Genomic DNA, 23,765 nt, shown 5'->3' with positions numbered 1-23,765 from the left:
TGTTTGTTTGTTTGTTTGTTTGAGACAGAGTCTTGCTCTGTGGCCCAGGCTGGAGTGTGGTGGTGTGATCTCGGCTCACTGTAACCTCCACCTCCCGAGTTCAAGCGGTTCTCCTGCCTCAGTCTCCCGAGTAGCTGGGACTACAGGCGTGCGCCACCATGCCTAGCTAATTTTCGGATTTTTAGTAGAGACAGGGTTTCACCATGTTAGCCAGGATGGTCTCGATCTCCTGACCTCATGATTCACCCACCTGGGATTCCCAAAGTGTTGGGATTACAGGCGTAATCCCAACCGTGCCTGGCCTCAACAATAAATTTTGAATGTACTATGTCCTGGCCAATTCTGGGTTCTAGGTAAAGAGATTTGCTAGTATAATCTAGTTGGAGGAAACTGGTAGAAATCGTTTTTTGAAGGTCAGATCAAACAGTGGGCATTAAACCTGCATGTACATCTGAATTACTAGGGAAATTTTTTACAGCACAGATTCTAGAGCCCACTGAATTAAGAGTCTCAGGGATGGGGTTGGAGCTTGGGTTCTATATATTTTAAAAGCTTCTTGAGTAATTTAGCCCAGCTAACCCGGCACCAGTTTGAAGGAGGCATTTGGGAGCTATTGAAATAGAGAGTAAGTTGCAGAAAACCACATATTTGATTAGTGCATTTATCAAATATGTAACTATAATCCTGATTTTCTCTTTAGATGTCAAAATACAGCTTTGTCTTTTATATTTGGCCTCTTAATTTAAGAGGCTAAGACCCAACTCATAGTGCCCCTTGAAAAATCTCTGCGTTCTAAGTTAGAAATGTAGGTAACATTACTAGAATTTATGTTTTATTTTCACATTACCTACAGCTTGGGAGTCTTTGGCCTCATATTTCAAAGGAAAAACAGATCTAAGATAGTCCCCTACAAAATAGAGGATGTCACATTTTCTTCCACGTAAGAGTCATTTTAAAGTCTGCTTCTGGAGGAACTGTTTTTGACATCTCATTTGCCAGTACCCTCTGCTGATTCAAGGTTATGTGCTTTTATCAGAGCCGAGAGTGTGTGGAGCAGTTACAGCTGGAAGACCGAGTCCTCTGCCTGCACAGTAGGTGGCGAATCCTCTATGCGGGACTGGCAAATGGCACTGTGGTCACCTTCAACATAAAGGTTAGTGGTTGGGGAGAAAAGGCTTGCTTCCCATGCTACTTGCAAATAGTGTGAGCTTGTGTGGGAAGAAGTACCAGGCAGGGGTTTTCCTGTTTTCTTCTGTGGGGAAGCAGCAGAATCAGCCGCTACTCAAACACAGTTATCTTCTGATGTAAGTGAAACAAGATCCTCCATTCTCTCTGCTTCTACTCAAATGTGCCAGGTCCAAAATGTAACTCCACTAAATTAAACCAAGCCTGAAGATTTGGGGCCAAATAATGAGTCATGGATTAAACTAGTCTGTCTCAGTTTAAGAATGACATCATAAAAAATGAACTTAAGTGCTCACTTCGACAGCACATACACTAAATTTGGAATGATACAGAGAAGATTAGCATGGCCCCTGCGCAAGGATGACACGCAAATTCATGAAGCATTCCATATTAAAAAATAAATGAAGAAAAATGAACTTAAATTCTATTGAGTATGACATTGGTGTGGTTTGCCACTGGTTTAGGGTTTCATGAGGGCGGTCCATCTGTGAGGCGAACTGAGAGGTTTGCTATAATGCCCGAATGGCTTCATTCTTTCCTAACCCAGAGATAAATTCATTTGTTGACCTAGCTTTTATTGAACATCTGTTATGTGCTAGGCCCCAGGATAAGGTTTAGTTTTTGATGGCCCTGTGTGCTTTGATAAGGTAGTTGGACTTCATCTTACAGGCTTTAAAGTATGAGAAACATGATCCCATTATGTTTCAGGAAAAGTCACTGGAGTTGATAAGATTGGGAAAGATTGGTATTAGCAAAGGCAGGGAGACCATTTAGGAGGCTTTGTAGTGGAAGCTGACATGAAAAAGGTTAAACAGGATGAAGAGAAGGGAATGGAGGAAAGATATAATCTAAGAGGTAGACTTGATAGGTTTGATTGCTAATTAATTGTGGCACCATATCCCCTGGTCATCTTGTAACCATGTGTTAGAATGGTACTAGTACAGTGTCATTCATAGGCTACATGCTAGCTGGAACTAACAGAAGATGTGCATTAAAATATGTCACGGTTTCTGCCTACAGGAAACTTAAAAATCAAGTTAGAATCTAGTGTGTATATAATCAAGTGCCAAGTGATTTGGTGTATTTGATATGATACATCATAGAAGGGCAATTAGTGAAGATTTTTGCATTCTAGATGCAGACAAGTTCTAAGTCTGATTAAATTGGATTAGGGCAATAGAAATGTAGAGGAAAGTAAATTTAAAATATTTTAAAGGCTAAAATGTGATAATTACCTAATTTCTCTTTTGTGAGATTATCAGAAGTGGACAGAAGTGGCTGGATATGGTGGCTCATGCATATAATCCCAGCACTTTGGGAGACTGAGGTAGGAGGATTGCTTGAGCCCAGAAGTTCGAGACCAGCCTGAGCAACAAAGCAAGACTCCTGTTTCTCAAAAAAATATATATATATATATTTTTTAACTAAAAAAAAAAGAGGCCGGGCGCGGTGGCTCAAGCCTGTAATCCCAGCACTTTGGGAGGCCGAGGCGGGCGGATCACAAGGTCAGGAGATCGAGACCATCCTGGCTAACACGGTGAAACCCTGTCTCTACTAAAAAATACAAAAAAACTAGCCGGGCGAGGTGGCGGGCGCCTGTAGTCCTAGCTACTCGGGAGGCTGAGGCAGGAGAATGGCGTGAACCCGGGAGGCGGAGCTTGCAGTGAGCTGAGATCTGGCCAGTGCACTCCAGCTTGGGTGACAGAGCGAGACTCCGTCTCAAAAAAAAAAAAAAAAAAAAAAAGAAAAAAGCTAAGTATGGTGGCACACGCCTGTAGTCCCAGCTACTCAGGAAGCTGAGGCAGGAGGATTGCTTGGGCCAGGACTTCAAGGCTGCAGTGAGCTATAATCACACCACTGTACTGAAGCCTGGGTGACAGAGTGAGACCCTGTCTCTCTCTTTTTTTTTTTTAAGTAGTAGACAGAAGTAAGGAGCAAGACAGTCTTGAGGCAAAATGATGAGATGATGACAAGAAATTCAAATGGAGAAGTTCTTTAAAGGGTTGAAAAGCCCTGGAGAAGATGGTCCTAGAGACAGACATTTGAGAATCTCTGCATAGATGCGAATTTTGAAAATGAGAGCTGGGCTTTTTCCTAGTTTGTCCATACTCTTAGAATATAGTGCTTCTGGAGTCACAACAGAAAACCAGGACTGTTTACCATGGCTGGTCTACCTTTGGGTCCTGACCTCCCCATTCAGTCTGTCTCCCTAGCACTTCAAGACGGCTGAAATCATTGCTCAGCAATATAGGCTCCCAGCCTATATTGAGCCTATCTGAGCAATGATCAGCTACTTAGTTTTTAGAAGCCTTATTCCAGGCATGCACCTAAAGAACTTTTGTGGAATTGGGAGATTTAATGAACAGGGTTGGTTGGGGGATGAAGGAAAGAAGTCTGAAATCTGAGATAAAAGAATGTTTTGGGATTCAGGATGTGACCCTGTCACTCTGGTATAATTAGGCTTCTATAGTCTACTAAATGATGACAGAGATGACATGGAGCCAGGTGCCAAAAGAACATCATAATAAGGAGAATTTAGGCCAGGCATGATGGCTCACGCCTGTAATCCCAGCACTTTGGGAGGCTGAGGTGGGCGGATCACCTGAGGTTAAGAATTCAAGACCATCCTGTCCAATATGGTGAAACCCTGTCTTTACAAAAATATAAAAGCTAGCCAGGTGTGGTGGCGGGCACCTGTAATCCCAGCTACTCGGGAGGCTGAGACAGGAGAATCACTTGAACCCAGGAGGCGGAGGTTGCAGTGAGCTGAGCTGGCGCCACTGCATTCCAGCCTGGGCGACAGAGCGAGACTCTGTCTCAAAAAAAAAAAAAAAAAAAAGTGGAGAATCTGAGACTTACTGAAATTGCCTAGGAAGGTAATTCTAAGTAGAGATTATTGGAAACAGCATGACACATAGATGGCCTAAATTTTGGATGACAGAAATAGTTCCTGGGTCTGTGACAGGGAAAATGCACTAGAGTTTGAAAAAAAAAGGTTCACCTTTCATTGTTACTAACTTACAGGTGGTAAAAGAGAGCATAAAAAGAGAACCAGTTTCTAATTAGGATGGGGATGGTGTGGGTTGAAATTATAAAGGAGTTTATAATGTAAGAGTTTGCCCTCCTCAGATCAGGGGATAGGGGAGGTTCAGCAAAGAGGGTTGGAGTGGGAAATAGCAGAGATGGATACATGAAGGCTGCAGAGTGGGTATGAAAATTTGAGTACAGGTGACAGAAATGAGCGTTTGTACCAAGGTAATGATTTTGGTTAGTTCGTTTTGGAGTTTTCCAGCTAAGTTGTTTTTAGCTCTAATCTCAGCTTATTTTCCAGAACAACAAGCGACTTGAGATCTTTGAATGCCATGGCCCCCGGGCAGTCAGCTGTCTTGCCACAGCTCAGGAAGGTGCCCGAAAACTGCTGGTCGTGGGCTCTTATGACTGCACCATTAGTGTACGCGATGCCCGGAATGGACTGCTCCTCAGAACTCTGGAGGGCCATAGCAAAACCATTCTTTGCATGAAGGCAAGTACAGTGCAAGAGAATAGGAGTTGTCTGGCACAAATAGAAGGGTTTTGAGGCCAGGCAGGGTGGCTCTCGTCTGTAGTCCCAGCACTTTGGGAGGGCGAGGCAGGGGGATCACTTGAGCTCAGAAGTTCTAGACCAGCCAGGGCAGCATGGCAAAACTCCATCTCTCCAAAAAAATACAAAAATTAGTGAGATGTTGTGGTGTGCACCTGTACTACTCACGAGGCTGAGGTGGGAGGATCACTTGAGCACAGAAGATCAAGGCTTCAGTGAGCCATGACTGTGCCACTATACTCCAGCGCGGGCAGCACAGTGAGACCTTGACTCAAGCAAAGCAAAACGAAACAGAGAAGGATTTTAAATGGCATTTCCCATGTTATCTCACGCATCATTTAGAAACACCACCTCAGAAAGAGCGAGGAGATTGCAAACCTTTTCTTCACACCAACATCACCAAGTGATGCACTTTCATTTGAGAAGCAATGAGTGTATTTTGTTATAGAGTGGGTATACTCGAATGCCTTTCTAGGCTGCTTCATAGTCATTGTGGAAAGGTAACAAACCTAATAATACATTATCAGTTAATTAGCATGCTTGGTAGGGGGCATAGGTTTCAGCTAAGAAAATTTGTCTGAGAAACTTTTATACCTAGTTCATTGTGCTCATCTCAAAATAGGATGGAAATTAGAATTTGCCAATGTGTATTACAAGTTGTAGAGAAAATTGAGAACCGTATACAGAATCTGACATGTTGAATTTTTTTCTTTAAGGTGGTGAATGATCTCGTGTTCAGTGGCTCCAGTGATCAGTCAGTCCATGCCCACAACATTCATGTAAGCTATGTTGGTGTTGTGTAAAGAAACCTTGAATAAAATAATCGTTAAAGCTTGATGGTTTTCTTAAACCTCTTGCAATTTAAATTAAGCCCTTTATCCACCGAAGGAATTTGTCATCATCCCTATGCATGTGCTCTTGGATAATACTATGTAACCTAGAAATTCTACCTCATCAACGTTTTTAATGGTGGACAGACAGACTCAAAGTTTATGTAAGGTTTAGTTTGAATGCCTCATTTAAACTTGAAATAAACGGAGCAGCTGAGGCTTTCTGAAAGTGGGTATGATATGTAGTTAAAATAGAACTAGTAAAAACAGCTGAGAGCTGGGCCCAATGGCTGTCACCGGTAATGCCAGCTACTCAGAAGGCTGAGGTGGGAGGATCACTTGAGGCCAGGAGTTTGAGACCAGCCTAGGCAAAATAGTGGCCCTGTCTCTTAAAAAAATTTTTTTAATAAGCTGGGCATGGCAGTGCGTCCTGTAATTCTAGCTACTCAGGAGGCTGAGGTGGTAGGATTGTTTGGGCCCAGGAGTTCAAGGCTGCAGTGAGGTATGATCGCATCACCGCACTCCAGCCTGGGTGACCAAGTGAGACCCCATTTCTTTTTCTTTTTATCTTTTTTTTTTTTTTTTTTTGAGATGGGGATCTCACTTTATCACCCAGGCTGGAGTGCAGTGGTGTGATCTTGACTCACTGCAGCCTCAACCTCCTAGGCTCAAGGGATCCTCCCACCTCAGCCCCCCAAGTAGCTGGGACTAATGGTGTGAGCCTCCATGCCTGGCTAATTTTTTCATATTTTTTTTGTAGAGATGGGGTCACTTGCCCAGGCTGGTCTTGAACTCCTGAGCTCAAGTGATCTGCCCACCTCGGCCTCCCAAAGTGTTGGAATTATAGACTGCACCCAGCCTGTGAGACCCTGTCTCTTAAAAAAATGAACAACAGAAACAGCTGAGAGAGTGTTCTCAGGTCGTAGAGGCAGCTACATTCCTGGTCTATAACCTCAGAATAATAATTTGAAGCTCAGTTCCTGGTTTGTAACCTCAGAGTAATAATTCCCAACTGATAGACTTGTGGTCTAGATCCAGTGAAATGAAAAAAGTAAAAGTACTTGGAAAGCTATAAATACAGATAGAGTTTTGGCCACTTTCTTTCCATGACATTAGAGTCTTTCCATCAGGATACAATCCATATATTTTGTATATGTAATAAATGATTGTGGAATACTTCTATTAAAGTTAATACTATTAATACTATTTGTACAGTTAATTAACACTATTAATTGTATTAATTGTATGTGTACAATATCCTCAGAATTATGCCTCTTAGAATTATAGAATTATAACCAGGAAGGAGTCTCAAAAGTCAGTCTGGTGACTCTTACTTCTCTTCTGACACAGACTGGTGAGCTCGTGCGGATCTATAAAGGTCACAATCACGCAGTGACTGTGGTGAATATCCTAGGAAAAGTGATGGTGACTGCTTGCCTGGATAAATTTGTTCGTGTCTATGAATTACAGGTAGAATTTAGATTCAGTATTTTGCTTGAATGATTTGGGGAGATTGTCATTTTGAGTTGAGTGTTGATTTTTGATACAGTAAGGTGGGATGGAACCCAGGAATCTGCATTTTCACGAGCTTTCTAGATAATTATGAAGTAGCTGGCCTGTGGACTACAACTTTCAGAAACTGCTCTGAGACACTTGATCTGGGTCATGGGTGTCAAAACTTAATTTCTAGTTCTAGTTAATTTATAGTTCTTGTGTGCAATTTCAAGTTTGAAACTCTGATTCTAACAAAATTGATTTTATTACTTCTAATTACCAGCTCCCTCCTTGTATAGTAGAATGTGAAAGAAAAATTGTCGTTAGATTATATTTCTGTTAGAATGCTACTAGTGCTTCCACTTAGCGCCTCAGGTGTGGTTTTATACCTGCCAAAGGCCTTTAGGGACTGTACTTATTAAACGCAAGGTATATAAATAACTTTAATTCTTCCTTTTTTTTTTCTTCTGCCTAAGTCTCATGATCGATTACAAGTTTATGGAGGACACAAAGACATGATTATGTGTATGACCATCCATAAAAGCATGGTAAGTGGTATTTGTCATGTCAGATATTTGCTTTTGAATGTGTTTGCTAAAAAAATTCTTGTCACTTCCAAAAGTGACATCTGCTGATATGCCTCATTGTTAAGTACCTTCCCATCTCTTGGCATAATAGGGAAGTAACCAGGGGACAGTGTTGAATATTCCATTGTCTATTAACAGCCAAAATTATTACAATAAAAATGGTAGTATCAACTACAGTTAAATAGAAGGTAAATTTAAGATGCTTCAAAAAATTGAGTGGTGCCTTTTCCAGAGACATGATCTGAATAGAACACTGGAATGGAGTCAGGAGATTTGGCCAGTGTGGCATGGTTACAGCAGATCTAAAAGTAGAAACCAACTCACATAACCCTGCTAAGCCTTTTTTTTTTCACTTTTAAGTTACGGAGTTGAACCAGAATGGATGTTTTTCAGACTCTGAGTGGTAGAATCCTTTCTTTTCCAGTGAAATACAGGTGCCTAATGAGCACCCGATAGAAACCAGGGCTACCCCAGTTAAAGTAGAAAGGCCAAGTGGGTGCCTCTGAGCCCTGCCACTCCTCTCTGCCCTGGTCCCGAGTGGCTTGCTAAGGAGCACAGCTGCAAAAGACCTGGACTGGAAGACCTGGAAACTACCTTCCCATTCTACTGCTCTGGAGCTGGTTTTCATTTAGGTGTTTGTTTTCTTGTAGCTGCTTCAGGGAGCTTGTGACCTGTTTTGAGGGTGTTTTGTAGTTTGTATGTATTTTGGTCTGACACTATAAACCTGTCTTTCTCCAGATTTACACTGGCTGTTATGATGGCAGTATTCAGGCCGTGAGGCTTAATCTGATGCAGAATTACCGCTGTTGGGTAAGGAGTGAAACTCTTCTTGTCACTGGACTGGGAGAGGTTGCTTCACCCTAGGCTAATTGATCTTCACTATCATCAGTGTAGCATTTCTATATTTTAGCATCTACTTTATGCCTTACACCGTAGATTGCAGGCTGTCTCCTAGGTGGTTGTTTGTTTATTATAAAATCAATACATGCTTAGAAAGCAACAGTACAGCAATATATGAAATAAAAAGTGGAAGTGCTTATTTTGGTAATGGCACTGCCCCCTGTACTCCCGCTCATCAGAGATTACTAGTATTAATGGTTTGGTTTGTGTCCTCATTGGTTTTTGAGGAATAGGCAAATAAAAAAAGTCTAAGGTCTTGTAAGTTCCAAACCTTAGTTCATCAGGCTGAATTGTGTGATTTTTATTTTGGGGTGAGGGCTGATGATTAACCCTTAAAATTTTCACACTATTTCTTATAAGCCTTAATTTTTTTTCATCAGTTCTAACAATGGTAGCTTTTCCCTAAAACCCTAAGATGCTTTTCAGCATTGATGGCATGAACTTGACACTCTCCACTTTAAAATCCGACTTTACACTTGTCCACAGCCTAGTGACTTTTCAGCTCTCTACACATTACTATCTTTGCTTTTTAATTTTCTCAGTGAAGGCAAGCAAAATCTAGTACAGTTCCTCTTTATCCAAGGGGCATATGGTCTATCTTTTTTTGATGTGGTAATCAAGAGGGCTAAGTGACTAACAGGAGGTAGCCAATATAGTATAGATATGTTGGACAAAGGGACAATTCACATCTGGGTGAGATGCAGTGGGATGGCAGGAGATTTCATCACACTGCTCAGAATAATGTGTAATTTAAAACTCAAGAATTGTTTATTTTGGGAATTTTCCAATTAATATTTTTGAAGATCAGTTAACCACAGGTAACTAAAACCTCAGAAAGTAAAACCATGGATAAGGAGGCACTACTGAATGACAGGATCCAGAGCACACAAATAGAGTTAATCTATAGAGAGAAATGGGGAAGATACCTCTGGCTTTATAGAGAGAAAGATGGAGTAGTACTGACAGAGGAGAAACTTAACTTTGCATTACTTTTTTTTTTTTTTTTGAGACAGAATCTCTCTGTTGCCAGGCTGGAATGCAGTGGCATGATCTCAGCTCACTGCAACCTCCACCTCCGGGGTTCAAGCGATTCTCCTGCCTCAGCCTCCCGAGTAGCTGGGAACACAGGTGCCCGCCACCACACCCAGCTAATTTTTGTATTTTTAGTACAGACAGGGTTTCACCATGTTGGCCAGGCTGGTCTTTTTTTTTTTTTTTTTTTTTTTTTTTTGAGACGGAGTCTCGCTCTGTCGCCCAGGCTGGAGTGCAGTGGCCGGATCTCAGCTCACTGCAAGCTCCGCCTCCCGGGTTCACGCCATTCTCCTGCCTCAGCCTCCCGAGTAGCTGGGACTACAGGCGCCCGCCACCTCGCCCGGCTAGGTTTTTGTATTTTTTAATAGAGACGGGGTTTCACCAGGTTAGCCAGGATGGTCTCGATCTCCTGACCTCGTGATCCACCCGTCTCGGCCTCCCAAAGTGCTGGGATTACAGGCTTGAGCCACCGCGCCCGGCCCAGGCTGGTCTTGAACTCGCGCCCAGCCTGTATTTTTTCTTTCTTTTTCTGTAGGGACAGGGTCTCACTATGTTGCCCAGGCTGGTCTCGAACTCCTGGGCTGAAGTGAACCACCCACCTTGGCCTCTCAAAGTGCTGGGATTACAGGTTGTAATCCCACTGAGCCACCACTTAGGAAGCATAAGACACTAGCTTGTGCTTTCTAATACATGAAATTAAGCTACATTTATAAGTAAAATTATAGCTTAAAAAAATAAGTAGGTAATCGTAAGATTGAGATTCAAGTGATAAAGGCTGTGAGTAAAATCAGGCTTCCATTGGCAAACACAGTATTCTACAATAAATATTTCCACAAATGTAGTTTTCTTTATCAGACATTTTTATTTTCACGTTTACATTCAGTAGTTCTTAGAATTGTTAAAAATAGCCCTTTCGGGCCGGGCGCAGTGGCTCATGCCTGTAATCCCAGCACTTTGGGAGGCCAAGGTGGGCAGATCACCTGAGGTTGGGAGTTTGAGACCAGCCTGACCAACATGGTGAAACCCTGTCTTTACTAAAAAAAAAAAAAAAAAAGATATCTATCTATCTATCTATATCTATATATATATATATACACAAAATTAACTGGGCGTGGTGGTGCACACCTGTAATCCCAGCTACTCGGGAGGCTGAGGCAGGAGAACTGTAGAATCCGGGGGGCAGAGGTTGCAGTGAGCCGAGATCGCACCACCGCACTCCAGCCTCGGCGACAAGAGTGAAACTGCATCTCAAAAAAAAAAAAAAAAGCCCTTTCAGTATAATAGGAAAGGTACTTGTCTTTTGTATTGAATAAACTAAGAAAGAAACTCAATTTTATGATGGCAACATAAAAAATACAGTTTAAACAGAATTTTATGGTGATTTATCCATAAATATTTGCTGACCTTTTTCTGATTTCAGACGTAATTGCTATGTTAGTGCTTTGCCCTCTCAAAATATCAAAATAGCACAAGATTTTTCCAGTCTTTTCAGGGCTCCTCGTTATGCTGACACTTTGGTTGCCTTGGCTTTGTTGTCTTTTCTAGCCAAGAATAAATTTAAAATAAGGGCTGGGTTTTTGCTTCCATAGTGCCTGTGGGATCCAGTGGGGCTGTTCTCATTCACGTTCACTGCACCCTTTTTCACCGAGTCCCCTCGTTTTCTTTCTCTCCAGTGGCATGGCTGCTCTCTGATATTCGGCGTTGTAGATCATTTAAAACAACACTTGCTGACTGACCACACTAATCCCAACTTCCAGACTCTGAAATGTCGCTGGAAGAACTGCGATGCTTTCTTCACTGCTAGGAAAGGATCCAAACAGGTACATTAGTGGGACTTGAGGTTCGCCTGGGATTCAGTAGACTGCTCAGAGCAGGGGCTAGCAAACCTTTTTTGTTTTATTATTGAGAATTGCCATATATAGGGAGCGCCTACAGTTTTTCTTTTTATGATGCAGAGATTTGGGGGGTAGCTTAATGAAGTTTCAAATGAAGAATTAGGTCATTTTTGAGAAAGGGCCTAGAGAATGTTTTCAGATGTTTCAAATCCAGTAACTGAACCTGGAGATTTATTACAGTGCTCTTGTGCTGAGACAACAGCTCACCTTTAAGTACACGCTTTCATGTAAGTTAGCGAAGTGCTGGCTCCTGACTGCCTTTCCCCTCTGGATCCTAGGTGGAATGGACCCACGTGGCTTTCCTTGGCTTTGACTTTCTCCTGTCTTACTATCAACTTCTCTCTCATGGGTCCTTTTCCCTTCATTCCTAGGATGCTGCAGGACATATTGAACGACACGCTGAAGATGACAGCAAAATCGATTCATGAAGTTGTTTGCCTCCCACGTTGGGAAGTCATTGGTTGAACTATTTTCACATCAGCCCCCCACACAGGCCACTCTCTTCCCTTCCTTGGTGAAGCCAGGAAGGAGAAAGTGGTTACTAGCCAGGCCCCTAGCATGAGTCTGGGCAGCTCTATGGGATGATAGATTACTCTTTAAGTTCTTGCTGGAGGTTTTAAATAGATGTAGACAGATGTTAGGGAACCACACTCCTCTGGGACAGCATGGCATACAGTGATTTATGCTACTTGCGTTCTCCAGATGTTTACTAAAGATACAGATCCTAATTGGTTACCCAGTTTGACCCTAATCATATGTATATTTTATTGACTTCAGTTTGCAATGTTTAGTTTATGTTCTTATGGTGGTTTAAACCTATAGTCAGGCTTTTAAGTACAAATTTGTTTAAGTGCTAGACTTTTGGGATCAGTTTTAATTTCTCCATTTGTAATAGCTGGGTATTTAAATTGGAAGCAAATAGTTTTCTTTCTTAACAGTTATGTGCAGTGTGTGTCCCTGTTTTCTTGCTTCATAGATGGACAGAGCTTGCTTTAAGTGCTAAAGGACACAGTAGATTTTTGACAAACAGCGGCTGCTCTGCTGACTATATTTTAGGAATTCAGAAAGCAAATCACATAGTGACAAGTCCTTACAACACCACTTCCTAGTAAACCTCTGTAAATGTGGACAGAAAGCTCAGTGTGAGGCAGTGCGTAGATCTAATGTCTACCTTTACGTTTGCTGTTGAACTGGGCACTACCTGCCACAGATCCTATCAGGCTGTTGCAGCTGGAGGTGTACCTTTATCTTCCTTTCTAGCGTCTGACCCTGCAAGCCTAATGTCGGTTTGAACCCTTTTGGTTTGTTCAGTTGCCAGCCTCCATCTCTCCCACTGTACGGCTGTGCCTAGACTGATGGCAGCCATCCAGTATTCCTCCGGGCTCATGGTGTTTTCCACCCCTCTGCAGCACCCAAGATGGTGGGGGAGAAGGGGTTAGAATAAAGCATCTGAATACGGTTTTTAGGACCTCAAGCAGACTTCCTAGAGACTTGTTTCTGAGACAGTTCTTTGCCTTCACTTCCCTGCTAGGTGGGAAAGAAGAGTGGAGCAGAGACTCTGCCTGGCCACTGAGAACAGCCAAATTCACAAACCCTGAGTGGGGCTTTGTTTTTGGATTTTCTCCAGACTCATCAGTAAACCTGTAGAAGTGTTGCTTTCCAGCCTTTTGTTTCTGGATCCTCAAAACTCAGAAAGTGGCCAGGCGTGGTGGCTCATGCCTGTAATCCCAGCACTTTGGGAGGCCCAGGCAGGCAGATTGCCTGAGGTTAGGAGTTGGAGACCAGCCTGGACAACATGGCAAAACCCCATCTCTACTGAAAATACAAAATTAGCTGGGCATGGTGGTGTGCACTTGTAATCCCAGCTGCTCAGGAGGCTGAGGCAGGAGAATCGCTTGAACCCGGGAGGCGGAGATTGTAGTGAGCCGAGATTGCGCCACTGCACTCCAGCCTGGGTGACAGAGTGAGACTCCATCTCAAAAAAAAAAAAAAAAAAAAAAAAACCTCAGAAAGCTTCTTCAGAGAGAGAAAATAAGGGGGAGGAGCCCAGGGCCACATACCAAGCTTTGGGACATGCTCTCTGGGATTACAGAGCATCCAGGTCTGTCTTTGCCCCTATTAGTGCACACACATCTACTCACATGTCTTCCCTCAGGCTATCGGGCAGGAGGACTTCACCAGGGGGTTCATGGATAGGCTTCAAGAGGGTCTGTGAACCCCCAGAAATTGTGTGTGAGACTGAGTATGTGTTCTTTTTTCCAGGAAAGGCTCCAGTGGTTCTTAGTTGGTCCAAAAAATGTTAAGAATTAATCTAGAAGGCTGGGCTTGGTGGTTCATGCCTGTAATCCCAGCACTTTGGGAGGCCGAGGTGGGTGGATCACTCAAGGTCAGGCGTTTGAGACCAGCCTGGCCAACATGGTGAAACCCCGTCTCCACTAAAAATACAAAAATTAGCTGGGTGTGGTGGCGTGTGCCTGTAGTCTCAGCTACTTGGGAGGCTGAGACAGGAGAATCACTTGAACCCGGGAGGTAGAAGTTGCAGTGAGCCAAAATCCTACCACTGCACTCCAGCCTGGGCAACAGAGTGAAACTCCACTTGAAAAAAAAAAAAAAAAAAGGTTAATCTAGGAGATAATGAATGGCCTAGTACTAGATAATAAATGCCCCCACAAGCTCTTGACTTCTGTCCTTAGGGAAAGCCATTTTGTTAACCACACTAGTGAGATTTATGTGATGCTTAATGGAGAACAGAGAAGATCTTGTTGCAAAAAATGTGTTAAATATTCGTGCTGTTTCTGTATGAGATGAAGAAGCTTTTCCCACCTCTCACCCCTGTTTCCTAGAAGGATATCCAGAGAAGCCAAGCTGTTCTGTGTGTTTGGGAAGGGTCGTTTCCCAGGAAGATGCATTTGGATCGATGACTAAACCTGGCCCTTTTCTCTGGGCTGTAGTGAAGCGGCATTTTCATGCTGGCTGTGTGCTGAGAGCCTCGAATGCTCTGCAGCATAGTGCCCTTCTGCCCTGCCTGAGGATGTGTCGAAAAGATGAGAGTGGAGGAGCCTTTGTGCAGCAGGAAGAGGCTAGGTGAGGTGTTGGGCAGTTGTGGGGAACTCCTGAGAGTATTCCAGACAGGTAGAATCAGTAAGAACTCCGATTTGGACTTCGCTTTGGTGGAACCGTGTGCCTGTATCTGCCTGTGTGTGTGCAAGTGCGCAGGTTCCTTTGTGTGCATGTGTACGCGTGGGAACCTGGACTTGTCATAGTTTTCTTCATTTCACGAAGGCTTTTTTTGAAGCAGTGGCAGTAATAATGCCTTTGTTTCAAGAACACGTGAAATTCTTTTAACACCAGATTAGCGTATTACCCAAAATGAACCGTTCTAGCCCTCTTTAAGAAATAAAGGGACCATAAGCATTTTGGCTGCTTATGGTTTTGTGTTACTACTTACAAGTGTCTTGAAAATTATGCAGAACTTTGCCTTCTTTTTTTAATGTCTTCCACAATGTCGTGACTGATTATAACCCTGCTTCCCCTCAGAGAAGAGCTGTGGCTCAGGGATCTTTGTTAACTCTGGCATTTAGTAGCTTTGTGAAGGAAGAAAACCATTAAGTGACCTGACAAAAACTGACTCATGTCTTTAAAGTAGTTGGAGCCACTTTTAGAATGTTATTCTTGGTTGCTTTTGCCTACTTCTAATGGCTTAAAGCCAAGAAAACCATAGTATAAATCCTTTTGTGTACCTATGCTAGTGTTAAAATGGCAGTTTGTTCTGATGAAGTATCAGTCACTTCAAGTTTTATGTGAAAGTTTTTAATTAGGTTAAAAATAATTTTGGCGGCCGGGCGCGGTGGCTCAAGCCTGTAATCCCAGCACTTTGGGAGGCCGAGGCGGGCGGATCACAAGGTCAGGAGATCGAGACCATCCTGGCTAACACGGTGAAACCCCGTCTCTACTAAAAAATAACAAAAAACTAGCCGGGCGAGGTGGCGGGTGCCTGTAGTCCCAGCTACTCGGGAGGCTGAGGCAGGAGAATGGCGTAAACCCGGGAGGCCTAGCTTGCAGTGAGCTGAGATCTGGCCAGTGCACTCCAGCTTGGGTGACAGAGCGAGACTCCGTCTCAAAAAAAAAAAATAATAATAATAATAATTTTGGCATACCTCTCTACTCAGTTTAGAAAGCAATTCCACACAATGCAAACAAAACTCTAACAGCAAAGGTTATCTTGACCTGATGTTACTTGAATTTGAGAGAAAGTCATTACTTACTACTGCACTCCTGCTTTTGTGGGAAGAATTTTTTTCTTCCCCAGAAGAGTTAACAGTTGAGTGTTCAGCTCCTGACTTACCTTTAATTTAGAGGCAATATTATTACTGTTTAAGTGATTATTTGCTTGCCACAGGTTTTATTTTGTCTTTTTTCTGGTAGAGTATACAATGGACAACTTTAGTGATGAGGCATGTGGATGACTTGGTGGGAGTAGGTATATACTTAGTGGAATGGTGTATTTTATGGAAGAGAATTCATTGGAGGTGAGATTGAAGTATATTGTAAAGCGGGATTTGAACAGCACATATGCTGTGGTTTGCTCAAATAACTGCAGTTTATGCTTACTTCTCAATTTTGTTTCTGTTACCTAAACGGGAGCTTCTAGAATTATGAAGGCCATACCTGCCACATTTATAAAATAATGGTTTTATCCCTGCCCTCAAATCATCAGGTTCCTCGGGTTTAAGAGAAGCGGTCCCACAGACGGGAATGGAAGTTGTGGTGGAGGTGATTTGGGATAGACTGAGTTCCCTATGCAAGTGGATGTGAGCTCCTCATGGAAACAGACCTACTGTGTTAGACAGGAACCTCTAACCTCACCTCCAAGCCCCAGTGTACAGCCTTGCTGGGTTACCTGGTGACTGAATTTCCCAGATTCACTCTAAACTCAAGGTAGTGACCCAAATAAACTGGGAGAGGAGCGTGTCAAGGAGGAAAAGCTGTTGAAAATCTTTCTCCTATTTAAGAGAAATATATGCCCTAGAGCTGCTCCAGCACCCTTGGTTTCTGACTTTTTTAATATTGAATATGGATTACAAGAATGAATCAGATGACTGGAAAAATGTTTATAAGCAAATAGCCTTCTTACATTTTGGTATAAAGCTGTGAACTTCGTAACTTTGTAAAGCAAGATATAAAGCAAATACAAGAGGAAAATAAAGTACTTTTACTAACTGACGGTTTACTTTCGTTACCTTGTCTGCGTATTCATGGTCAGCCCTTTCCACGTTGGCTTAGCGAGGAAGAAGGAAACTGGGTGGAAAACACAGGATGCCTGTAGATATGCCATAGGCCATGGTCCAGGTAAGTTTAGCAAACTGCTGCCTTCAGGGTTTTGTCCACGGTCATACGACGGGCCAGTTAGTGAGCAGAGGAGCTAGGATAGCGCAGTCTCCACTCCATTACATTCAGGTAACCGGCCCCTCCCGTTGTACATAACCCATTTATTCTTGATGTCTTTTTACAGCAACAACTATTCCTCTGCCTTCCTTTTATGTCTTGGAAAGTATTTGAGCAATTCCTATGCTCAAGAAATAGCAATAGGCATGATTAAAGGGGGGGTTCAAGATTTTGTTTTTGTTTGTGTTTTTCATTGTTCTCTTCTAGGTCATAAGTGAGTGTAGGATTGGAAGCCATTCAGTCATGCTATGGCGGATATCTAAATGTGAGACAACAAAACACAAGGGGACCAGCCATACACATGCCTTTATTTAGATCAGCTTTTTTCAAAATGCAGCCAAACTTACAAGTCAGACAGCCTAAAGTAACCAGCCCTATTCCACTGAGTTAGTTTACCCCACAGCAGGCCTCTCCTGAAATAACCAGGCAGAACCCAGTGCGGGTTTGGTTCCTGGCCCATGGTGGGAGAGCGTGAAGATGGTGGAGGGCTCTAGCACAAGGGGGTGCTGAGTGCCACCGGCAGGTGCTTCTGCAGACAGCCTAGAGCAAGGTAAGCAGGAGCACTCACTTCAGAACCAAAGCGGCTCGGACCAGAGGCAGGCACTTTCCTCCACACGGTAGAGAGACAAGGGTTTGTTCTTCCTACCTCATTGCTTTACTAAAGGGCCAGGCTAGGCATGACTGATCAGGGATGAGGAGGGGGTAAAATGGAGGAGGAACAGGACTGATGAGGTGCCTGGAGGACTGTAGGGGTGCAGCTGCTGGGTCCTTTGAGGTAAGTGGCTTTGGAAATAGAGGGCGAGACAGAAATCCTGAGTGATCCTGCATGGCTTTGGATGAGGCCAGCCTGGTTCAGGCATACATGGTGAGCTGCAGCCACTGAAAGAAGTCCCAAGATCAGAATGTAGATCAGAAAAGAGTGACCCCGCGCCCTAGGAATCTTACGGGGCAAGAGGAAAGGGAACAGTCCCAGTAAGTCAGACCTCCGGAAGATTTTCCAAGAAGCAGTGGCTTACTGTTTCCCTTCTCCTAGATCTTCCCTAAGAAGGTGCATGTTTTCCAGCATCGAGTGACTGGGGGAGCAGAGGTCCCTTTGGGCCTCAAGTGCGTGTGTCCTGTGAGCCCGCAGAGCCTCCCTCCACGTTCTGTTCCTATCCCCTCCCTCCACCACTGTGTGGAAATGAGCACACCGTGGGTCCAGTCTGCCTCACTGACCCTCTACCTTGTGTTTTAATGTGCAGGGGGAATGTGCTGTGCCTATGCTTTACCTCCAGAACGTTGAGTTTGATGATACCGTCTCCATCCTTGTCAAATGCATGAAAAGCTCCTGTGAAAGAAGGCACAGGCCAGAGGCCAGTTACAGGTGCACTCTACCTGTACTACTGTTAACTTTCCAAAGAGGACCATGTGCCCAGTGCTGTCCCTCATCAGCACAAAGATCTGCAGGCAGAGAATCACCAGCTTTGCCATCCCATTCTGGGCCTAAAGAGGGCCTTGGCCCTTGTTCCGCCTGGATGGGGCAGACTGGAGATTATCAGGTGAGATGCCTGTTGCCACAACTGCCCCTGCAAGAGAGCGGAGGGCAGCCCCTCTCCCCCACTTACTGAACATGCCCTCCAGCCTGACGAAGCAGCAGATGAAACTGTCGAAGTCGATGTTCATGTGTTTGTCTGCGTACCGCATGGTAATGATGTCGTAGAGCTGGTTGTTGAGGCGGAATCCTGTGGAGGGGACCATGTTAAAGGGGGACATGGAGCTGGAGGCCTTGGGCCTGCCTTCTATTTTCCTTGCCTCTCAGCCACCCTGTGACCTGGGAAAGGAAAATGAGAAGCCCTTTCCCTCTCCTTTCTCTAGTGGGGCCCTAGTAGCCTAGTCCCCTCCCATTCCTGCTCCCACCGCCTCGGGTCCACATCCCTCCCACCCCTTCCTTCTTAGCACCTGCGTCATTGACTGCATTTCGCATCTCGTAGCTGTTAATGGTGCCAGACTGGTCTGTGTCATAGTGTTTGAAAATTTTCTGGCAATAGAAAATTTGAGGATGGAGGTCACACACTGAATCTCCAAATCAACCCCGTTCTTCACTCCCACACTTCATTTTCTCTTCCCACCTGCCAGGCCTTAATCTTGTTCCAGAGGTGGTGGAACTCTTGCAGGTTGAGCTTCCCAGAGCCATCTGTCTGGAGGAGGGAGGTCAGGGCTACACAGCACATAGCAAAATCCCCCTGGATTTGGAGGGAGGGTCTAGAAGACTCTGCCTGGGCTGTCCTAACCACTGCCCTGGTGTGGTATTTAACCCTCCCCTCCACTCCGCCACCAGTCAGAGATTGCACCTACTCTGTAACCCAGGGAGCCGATCTCCTAAGGGCCACTTTTGCTTGGGCAGGATCCCAGGCCGAAGAGAAGCACAGAGGTTAGGGCAGTTACAACCCAACGTCCTCCCCTTCGGCCTCTAGCAACCCCTTTCAGAGGAGTATCCAAGATGTTCTGAATCAGGTTCTGAATTAAGTGTTTTCCTGGGCACAAATTAGGGCCCTTTGCCTGACTGGGCACCCTGTATGGTGCCTTGGCGCCCGTGGGCTGATGACAGAGGGTCGGGAAGGGGCGGCAGGAAGGATACATCCATGAGGGCAATCATGCTACGGCAGGACTCCAGTGTGAACCCGTGTGTCTTCAGGTCCTTGTCTGGGGGGATGGAGAAGAGTGAGGAGGTGCTTTGAGACAATTCCCACCCACCCCCCACATTTGGTTTGAGCAACTCACGTTTGTTCACGACTGTGTTAAGGACCTTCTTGAGCTCATCTGCACAGATTTCCATGTCCTGAGGAGGAAGGGAGAGGAGGGTCATGGTTCAGGAGTACAGCAGCTCCTGGTGCAGATGCTTTGCAAAACAAATTCCAGCTGGCCGTGTTTGTGAAATCCCTGTCGGTGCTATTATGTCATGGGAAGCTAGGACTTTTCTGAGGAAGACGGGGGCCAGATACTCCACCCCAGCTATCAGGACCACCGTGGGCAGAGCAAAAAGGCCTCTGAGCCCACCAGTGGATGTGGCAGTCCAAAACTCAAGGACTTGTGGATTTGTGTGCTACACACACATTCCCTGGCTCCACCAAAGTCCAAAGTGACCCTACCAAACAATAACAAAATAATTGGTAATCTGAGCAGTTAATCCAGGAGAGAAGCAGCACCTGTGGGCGTCCTGGGCTTGGGGGTACTCACGTCTCCTGCTATCTGCTTGAAAATGTTCCGGAATTGTTGCTGTTCCTCGCTTTCCTGGTCAGAGCTGCCAGGCTGTGGCTGTGGAGGCACAAAGGAAAAGTGGTTCACAGGGGTTAGAGGTGCACAGGCCTGAGGGGCAAGCTCCTCTGGGCCAAGGGAGCCAAGTGCCTGAAACGGCCGGAGGTGACAGCAGGAGCTGGGGACAGGGGCAAATGCAGACCGGTGAGCTGGAGTGAGATGCATCGAGGCCTCAGTGACACCTCACTCCACACCTCTCCAGCCCTGACGCCCCCTGCCAAAGAAGATGTGGCGGCGGCCATGCAGACACAGACAGCCTCCTCCCCACCACCCCAGTCCCCACCCGCAAGAGCTGCCTTCACCATCCCAGGCCTGACCATTCCAAACAAAGGTGCCCGCAGGTCAAAGAAGGTCTGACTGTTGTGATTCCTCCAGCCACCCTGTCGTCAAGGCCAAGTCCTCAGAAAACCTCCCCTAGGCCCCAACGCACAAGGCCCTGGAGAGAAGAGGTCCCCCGGATAGAAGAGGGGCCCCGATTGGTCTGGAGACTTTTGCCTCTAAGGCTCACCTCCACTAAGCATCCCACTGCAATCTAACACCCTCTCGTGAGCTCTAGAAAACCCCGTTTCTTATGTCAGCCCCACTTTCTGCTCCTATTCTTTATCCCCCTATTGTAAAATGCTCAAGGACACCAGGAGACAGGAATTGTACCTCTGCTCTCAAGCTGGTTCTGTCTCAGCCTTTGCCTCCCCTTATCTGTGTCCTGGCTGGTTCTGTCTCAGCCTTTGCCTCCCCTTGTCTCTGTCTTGGCTGGATCTACTCTCAAACTGGTTCTGTCTCAGCCTTTGCCTCCCCTTCTCTCTGTCCTGGCTGGATCTGTCTCAGCCTTTGCCTCCCCTTCTCTCTGTCTGGGCTGGTTCTGTCTCAGCCTTTGCCTCCCCTTCTCTCTGTCCTGGCTGGATCAGCTCCATGGGAGGTTCAGCCTGCCAGTCCACTCCTAGAATGGAACCCCCATCCTGGGATATTCACCCAAGCAGCAGCCCGAATTTTAGGGGAACTTGCTGAGAGAGGTCAGTGGGACAAATCCAAACCTCTAGATGTTCAAGACAACCCCCTGGGAAGCCTCCAGCCCACGTATCCCAAGCGCATAGGAAGCCCCTGTAGTGCGCTGACCGCCCACCCATGCCACGTGCTCAGACACCTGTGGGGACTGCTCTTGCTTATCAGGGCTTGTTTTGCCTTTGCCCTCCTCTGACTCCTGGTCCACACCCAGCTCCTTGTTGCTGTTTGCTCTGTCCGACACGAAGATGATGGGCTGGAGAGAGGAGGGAAGGAGGGAGCGGGCAGGAAGGAAGTGAGGATTACAGTCTGAACAGGCACACTGAGGCAGCCTCTCTCTTGGAGCAGCTTTATCCAGTGAGAAGAGGAAAAGAACAACCTCGGTTCAAGCTCTATCTCGGCCACTGACAAGCCGTGTGACTTCAGTTCTTTATCTTTTCATACCCACTCCATCCCTCCTCATGGTGGAGTACTGAGCTCAGCATGTGAAATGCTAAGAATGCTAAAAGCAGCATGATCTAGTGCAGTGATGGTCAAGTATTTTGTGGACTTTTTTTTTTCCAGATGGAAAAACACTGTTCAAATTAAATTTCCTGCAGAAACACCGTGTATATAAAGTCATTGAAAAACAGAGCTGCTCTGATTAAAGAGAACAGAGCTCTTTGCCCTCAGCACCCCACATCACCATGGCAGCTACTGAGGCACCGCCAAGGAACCTCTAGGACTCTGCAAAGTACAGACTGAAAAGGACACGGATTAGCGGCATGGTCCGTGGGTGAGCCATCAGAACACTGGGCCGGAATCCCAGCTCTGCCCCTCATATAAGAAAGCTCCTCTCTGGCCTCAGTTTACTCATCCTTTAATAGTAAAACCTGGCCGGGCGCGGTGGCTCAAGCCTGTAATCCCAGCACTTTGGGAGGCCGAGACGGGTGGATCACGAGGTCAGGAGATCGAGACCATCCTGGCTAACACGGTGAAACCCTGTCTCTACTAAAAAATACAAAAAACTAGCCGGGCGAGGTGGCAGGCGCCTGTAGTCCCAGCTACTGGGGAGGCTGAGGCAGGAGAATGGCGTGAACCCGGGAGGCGGAGCTTGCAGTGAGCTGAGATCTGGCCACTGCACTCCAGCCTGGGCAAAAGAGCGAGACTCCGTCTCAAAAAAAAAAAAAAAAAAAAAAAAAAAAAAAAAAAAATAGTAAAACCTGCTTTCCCTCCTCATAGGGCTCTTGTGGGGATCAAATGAGATATGGAATGCAAAGTCATACTGCAAAACCATTTAAGATACTACACAAACAAGGGATATTTTCAAGACATGCTCGTCCAAGTGACAAGGATATGAAAAGCGTGGAGAGCGGCTGCTGCATGGCGCCAACACTGGTGGGTGCAACCTGTAGGGGAAGCCTGGGGAAGGCAAGGCTGTGGGGATTGAGGCTGCAATGAAGAGAACAACGGAGCAGGCAGAGCCTCTCAGAGCAGAAAAGCAGCCCGCCCGGGCTCAGGCGTCACTGCCCTTCCATGCGGCTCATCTAGGACAGCTCAGGCAGATAGACCCATGGTAACGGCTCCCCAGCTTTGGCTCCCAGCAGGCTCCAGAGGCCCTGGCTTGCTCTGCCTTCTAAGCAAAGTGTCTTGCTCAAGCAGCTGAAGCTTGTGGGGATCCCAGAGCAAATGGAGGTCACAGTCTGAGGGGATGTGTAGGATGGATATGATGTGGCCATGGAGCATCCCTGCCAGGCACACACCAGCAGGCCTGAGTGTGGGTCTGGACAATGCAGGCCTTGAAGTGTACGGGCCTGGCAGCAGAGACAGAGGGCAAGAAACACAGGTGTTGGAGTAAACAGACATGGTTTCCAGTTCCATTTTCCCCACTTATTAGTTCTGTTCCTTGGGCAAGTTCACTTCTTTATCTCACCTGTGAAAGGGGAAAAATAACAGCACCCTACTTTGTAGATACTGTTATAATTGTGGGAAAAAAACACAAAAAGAGAGTTTGACCCCAAGCACAGTGCCTGGAATGTGGTAGTGCCTGATGAGTGTCAGCTCTGGTCTGGGCCAGCACCAGTACCCGGAGGTCCCCTGTGATGGATCCATCACCACCAGGCACCACCAGAAATGCTAGAACCAAATCTGATGGTGTATGATGGCCTCTTGTGGTTCAGGACACGGACTCTAGACCCAGACTGCCTGGCACTAAGTACTGGCCCTGCCACTCCCTGACTGTGTGGCCTTGGGCAAGTTAGTCAATCTGTCTGTACCTTTTCTCCCTCTGAAAATGGGGATAGGGCTGTTGTGAGGATGGAATTAATCATGGAAATCACCTAGAAGAGTGCTTGGCACGTAGCCTTCCCCCAGCAAATCTCAGCTGTCATTACTGCACTCTCAGCCCCAGCAGGAGCTCAGGGAAGGAGCGGGAGGAAGAGGCAACTCTGGTGCATGCATGCATATGAGCTCCAACACACATGCACACACACACGCATGCACACACACACGCATGCACACACACGCATGCACACACACACATGCA

At 45.7% G+C, this 23,765-nt stretch overlaps 2 protein-coding genes, 1 long non-coding RNA gene and 1 other non-coding gene across 8 annotated transcripts in view; 3 read left to right on the top strand and 1 right to left on the bottom strand.

The window, feature by feature from the left end:
* The window catches only part of ZNF106 (zinc finger protein 106), a 77,571-nt gene extending 63,474 nt beyond the window's left edge, over positions 1 to 14,097 (top strand). For both annotated transcript variants that reach the window (XM_030930423.1, XM_030930422.1), the window contains 8 exons: positions 1,037 to 1,153; positions 4,517 to 4,708; positions 5,482 to 5,544; positions 6,946 to 7,065; positions 7,566 to 7,637; positions 8,415 to 8,486; positions 11,282 to 11,428; positions 11,875 to 14,097. In XM_030930423.1, coding sequence (XP_030786283.1) covers positions 1,037 to 1,153; positions 4,517 to 4,708; positions 5,482 to 5,544; positions 6,946 to 7,065; positions 7,566 to 7,637; positions 8,415 to 8,486; positions 11,282 to 11,428; positions 11,875 to 11,931 — 840 coding nt within the window. In that variant the 3' untranslated portion in view covers positions 11,932 to 14,097. The remainder of the gene's footprint in view (positions 1 to 1,036; positions 1,154 to 4,516; positions 4,709 to 5,481; positions 5,545 to 6,945; positions 7,066 to 7,565; positions 7,638 to 8,414; positions 8,487 to 11,281; positions 11,429 to 11,874) is intronic.
* Positions 1,474 to 1,580, top strand: LOC115897766. Its single transcript, XR_004057562.1, has one exon. It is a non-coding gene; the product is annotated as a U6 spliceosomal RNA (small nuclear RNA).
* A 3,138-nt stretch (positions 14,098 to 17,235) lies between the features above and the next one.
* CAPN3 (calpain 3) overlaps positions 17,236 to 23,765 on the bottom strand; it is a 44,057-nt gene continuing 37,527 nt past the window's right edge. For 3 of the 4 annotated variants that reach the window (XM_010367024.2, XM_030930425.1, XM_030930428.1), the window contains 9 exons: positions 21,384 to 21,497; positions 20,165 to 20,242; positions 19,709 to 19,766; positions 19,566 to 19,630; positions 19,057 to 19,125; positions 18,887 to 18,965; positions 18,553 to 18,669; positions 18,217 to 18,275; positions 17,236 to 17,827 (listed from right to left, as the gene is read on the bottom strand). In XM_010367024.2, the coding sequence (XP_010365326.1) occupies positions 17,801 to 17,827; positions 18,217 to 18,275; positions 18,553 to 18,669; positions 18,887 to 18,965; positions 19,057 to 19,125; positions 19,566 to 19,630; positions 19,709 to 19,766; positions 20,165 to 20,242; positions 21,384 to 21,497 (666 nt within the window). In that variant the 3' untranslated portion in view covers positions 17,236 to 17,800. The remainder of the gene's footprint in view (positions 17,828 to 18,216; positions 18,276 to 18,552; positions 18,670 to 18,886; positions 18,966 to 19,056; positions 19,126 to 19,565; positions 19,631 to 19,708; positions 19,767 to 20,164; positions 20,243 to 21,383; positions 21,498 to 23,765) is intronic. The other variant, XM_030930427.1, reaches the window with a different exon arrangement.
* Positions 18,155 to 23,762, top strand: LOC115897492. The gene is made up of 3 exons (XR_004057280.1): positions 18,155 to 18,486; positions 21,806 to 22,016; positions 22,463 to 23,762. It is a non-coding gene; the product is annotated as an uncharacterized LOC115897492 (long non-coding RNA).

The sequence above is a fragment of the Rhinopithecus roxellana genome, chromosome 5, assembly GCF_007565055.1.
Source record: "Rhinopithecus roxellana isolate Shanxi Qingling chromosome 5, ASM756505v1, whole genome shotgun sequence".
Classification (NCBI taxonomy): domain Eukaryota; kingdom Metazoa; phylum Chordata; class Mammalia; order Primates; family Cercopithecidae; genus Rhinopithecus; species Rhinopithecus roxellana.
This window is presented reverse-complemented; position numbering and strand designations above follow the sequence as displayed.